Here is a 4,147-nt window from a genome sequence, read left to right as displayed (position 1 = left end):
ACTACCACTACCAACACCATCGCTGCCGAGTCACCACCACCACCACCACCATTATCATTGTCATAATCATCATTATCATCATCGTCATCGTTATCATCATTACTGCTGGTTGTTGTTGATGATGATGATGATGATGATGAAGATGATGATATCATCTATCTATACACACACACACACACGCGCACACACACACACACACACACACACACACACACAACACGTTTCGTCCTGCATTCTGCAAAAATTTGCTACCCCCCATTATGCTAATGTCAATTCAAACAATCTATGTTTTAATAATCTTTCTCCTTTTGGTTTCAGACACAATTACAAACATCTTCGATTCTGATAACCAGACTCTTGAATGCAAACCTACAAGAGGTGTGGCAACAGAACTATTGTGTTCAGGAGACATAACTACAGATAAGATTCGAATTATGGCCAATAATTCCTGCATAGAAAATATTAAACTTTTTGGTAAATAACTGACTAATTTCTATATTTCCAACATAACATGGTTTTTTTGTTTTTTTTTGTTAGAACACCAGACACTGCAGTTCTATATTTAAGAGCATATGGCGTAGTGGTTAAGAGCGCGGGCTACTAACCCCAAGATTCCTAGTTCGATTCCTGGCAGTGACCTGAATAATAAATAGTAATAATAATAATAATAATAACAATATGGAAAAATACCTTAGGAATGAGAACCCAGGTTTGAAATTTCCCCAAGACACCTGATGAAGGCTGGAGAGTATATCAGCCGAAATTTTGCAAAATAGGGGTAGCTTATCCTGTTCAGGTTATATTATTAGCATTATCCTACGTTTGAGAATTTAAAAATCACTTCTTTAACTTTCTAAGACATCTCAACGCTTCTAAAGCAAACTTCGTTTGTTTGTTTACGTTCATCGTAATTTGAATTTAACATCAATAGATTTTATTAAAATGCAAATACTAAAATTGTGTTTCTAACAGTGTTTTTGTTTTGAAATTTTGGAAGGTTGTTCCCCTGGATGGTTTGGTGAGGAATGTACACAGGAGTGTCATTGCCAAAATGGTTCTGATTGCCATCAGCTGACAGGTGTTTGCCAAAATGGATGTGAGAATGGAAGGCATGGAGAAAATTGCCAGAATATAAATTATGGTAAGTTTTGTTAGAATGGTATCCTCAAATACATAAGCATATACATACTGAGACATACAAACGCAGACACACGCACATCTTGTTCTTTTTTTTTTTTTTTTTTTTTTGCAAGCTACTTGGTGACCTCGCGAATGTTGGGGTCATATTAAAAAAAAAAGCACCCAGTTTCCACTGTAAAGGGGTCGGTGTAAGGAAATACATCCAGTGAGAAATCACGGCAAAGGAGACCTCGGGGCTTGGCACAGTTCTCTGGCTTGCTAGTTCCTGTTGAGCCATCCAACCCATGCCAGCATGGAAAAACAGATGTTAAACAGAATTTTATTTCAAGGCACACAAGGCACAAACAAAGAGGGGACAATGCAAGACGGATATGGGGTCAGGGTAACGAATGGAATTACACAAAGATGCATTAAAAAATTTAACGATATTATATAACAAATGAGGGAACAAATAAAAACACAGTACAATGGGGGCAGGGAACAGTCACGACCCCGCAAGACGCTCCTCCACTGAGCCGGTTTTTATTAACCTTTTATGGATGCACTTATGTGGGACCTTTCATACCAAACAGGTATACCACTTGCTTCCATCTTTTATCAAATGTGTCCAATGACAGGTGTCTCCTTTCTAGCCTTATCTTCGTTCATAGAAGGAAGACAAACCAGTTTACTAAACCTTGACCAGAAATGAAGACACCTGTCATCATCCCTTACATTCTTGTCCTCCATATAAATGTTAAACACCAATGATGATGACGATGATGTCTAAATAATCATACTGCATCTGTTTCAGTAAATATTGCACTTGGTCGACCAGCATCCCAATCCAGTACAAAGAAAAAACGTTATATTTTTAAAGGTGAGATGTCTTCTTCTTGCCTTTAACCCTCCAACGCGGAGTATAGGCCACTTATAATTGAATTCCATGTCACATAATTTCTCGCTTCTGTACTTAACTACTCTGCCATGGATGTCCCCCTTTCTCTAGTTCCTTTTGTGTTGATCTACGCCACGAGTTCTTAGACCTACCTTTCTTTCTATATCCATCCGGATTCCACTGTAAAGCACTTTTCGCTACATTTGGTGTGTCTTTTCTAATTGTGCTACCCATCCACTTTCACTTTCTCTTAAATATGTGTTCCCTAATCGAAAGGTGAGATGTGTCGAGACAGAAAAACATCAATGAATGCTTCTTCAGTTGTGGATGGGAACAACTTGATCTTTGAAAGGATGTGCAGTTCCACTGAATGGGAGGAGAATCCCTTTTGGAAGGTTAAATTTGACAAGAATTATACAATTTCTCAGCTGAGAATATCTACAGACAACTTATATGGTGAGTATTAATAATTTCAAAAATAGAAATATTAATATTTCTAAGTCTCTCTAAAGGAGACTACGGCAGCGGTACTGGATATTAATAGTTATCGCCAAGCCAGCATGGCAGTCCTAAAAATAGCAATGGCAGCATTTGTCCTATTTTTTGGACTGCCATGTTGGCTTGACGATAACTATTAATATTAATAATTTCAGCATCACTTTAACATATGTTTTGCATTAGTACCTTAAGCAGAGTGAGGGTACAGAGATTGGTTGTCAAGGTCTTGCACTCGTGATTGCAGGATCATGGTTCTGAATCCAAGACATGCAGTGCATTATGTTCTTGAACGTGAGGGCGCGTGGCTTAGTGGTTAGGGCATCGGCTCACAATCGTACGGTCGTGAGTTCGACACCCTTCTAAATAATGTTATTACGCTCTTCTAAGGGCTCTTGCCCTGTTGTTCAGGCACCTGTGGCTTTTGTGGGTTTTTCCATGAGATCCTTAAAGCATCTCCCCTATTGGGAGTTTTAAAATGTTTAATGTTTAATCATTATATATATCGTTTACACATAAAACCCATTGTAACTTCCTGTTTTTGTCTTTTAAGTTGTATTTCTTTTAATGTAATTGTATCTAAGCCCTTGTGGCCAATAAACAAATTAGTTATTATGCTCTTCTAAATAATGTTATTACATCCTTCTAAGTAGTGTTATTACACCCTTCTAAATAATGTTATTATGCCCTTCTAAATAATGTTATTATGTCCTTCTAAATAATGTTATTACATACTTCTAAATAATGTTATTACATCCTTCTAAATAATATCATTACTTTCTTCTAAATTGTGTTATTACGCCCTTTTCTCCTGGAATGGCATTCGCTTCTGACCTTGTGCCTCCCTTCAAAAAATTCCTGGGACTTCACCTGGTATTCTTGGTTGTTATTTCCTTGTCAATAATTAATACATTTGAAGAAGAGTAAGTTGAAAGCTCCCTCAAAGGGACAGGCAAAAAGACCATCCGGTTATCAAACAATGCCTCAACTTCCCACAAATATATTTGTCTTTGTATCAATGTCAGAATTAATCATTGACGTAATCTTGTCCATCTTTATTTTCTTGGGTATGTATCTGTTATTTTTGATTCATAGAAATGACTGTGTACATTGGTAACAACAAGAAGCCATGTTTCCAACGTTCAAAGAATCATAAAGAACTGAGTTTAGATGTTATGTGTAGAGAACCACAGATCGGAGATTCTGTGACGATAGCAATCAATGCTGAGCTTGTCATCTTGAGTCTTTGTGAAGTTGAAGTTCTACGTAAGTGATGTTTCGTATCTCATGATCACCATTACTGCTATCTCCCTCTCTCTCGAACACCATCAACCAGCACCAGCACTACCACCAGCACCACCACAACCACCACCACCACAAGTGGTATATATATATATATATATATATATACCGGAGTAAGCACATGAAATGTGCAACAAGGTGGAAAAAAGAGTACTCAAATACCAGAGGTAGAGTAATATGCTTTATTTAAAAGCAGCAGAAATATAACAAAAAAAACGTTACTCTGAGTAACGTTTTTTTTTGTTATATTTCTGCTGCTTTTAAATAAAGTATATATATATATATATATATATATATATATACTTTATTTAAAAGCAGCAGAAATATAACAAA

At 36.7% G+C, this 4,147-nt stretch overlaps 1 protein-coding gene across 1 annotated transcript in view; it reads left to right on the top strand.

The window, feature by feature from the left end:
• Positions 1 to 4,147, top strand: part of LOC106868000 (receptor-type tyrosine-protein phosphatase alpha) — a 34,524-nt gene that overhangs the window by 8,896 nt on the left and 21,481 nt on the right. Inside the window, exons 5-9 of the mRNA XM_014913087.2 lie at positions 319 to 474; positions 998 to 1,141; positions 1,934 to 1,999; positions 2,294 to 2,473; positions 3,608 to 3,778. Of these exons, the coding sequence (XP_014768573.2) occupies positions 319 to 474; positions 998 to 1,141; positions 1,934 to 1,999; positions 2,294 to 2,473; positions 3,608 to 3,778 (717 nt within the window). The remainder of the gene's footprint in view (positions 1 to 318; positions 475 to 997; positions 1,142 to 1,933; positions 2,000 to 2,293; positions 2,474 to 3,607; positions 3,779 to 4,147) is intronic.

The sequence above is a fragment of the Octopus bimaculoides genome, chromosome 9 (assembly GCF_001194135.2).
Source record: "Octopus bimaculoides isolate UCB-OBI-ISO-001 chromosome 9, ASM119413v2, whole genome shotgun sequence".
Taxonomy (NCBI): Eukaryota; Metazoa; Mollusca; class Cephalopoda; order Octopoda; family Octopodidae; genus Octopus; species Octopus bimaculoides.
Note: the sequence above shows the minus strand (reverse complement) of the source record. Positions and strands in the feature narration are given on the sequence as shown.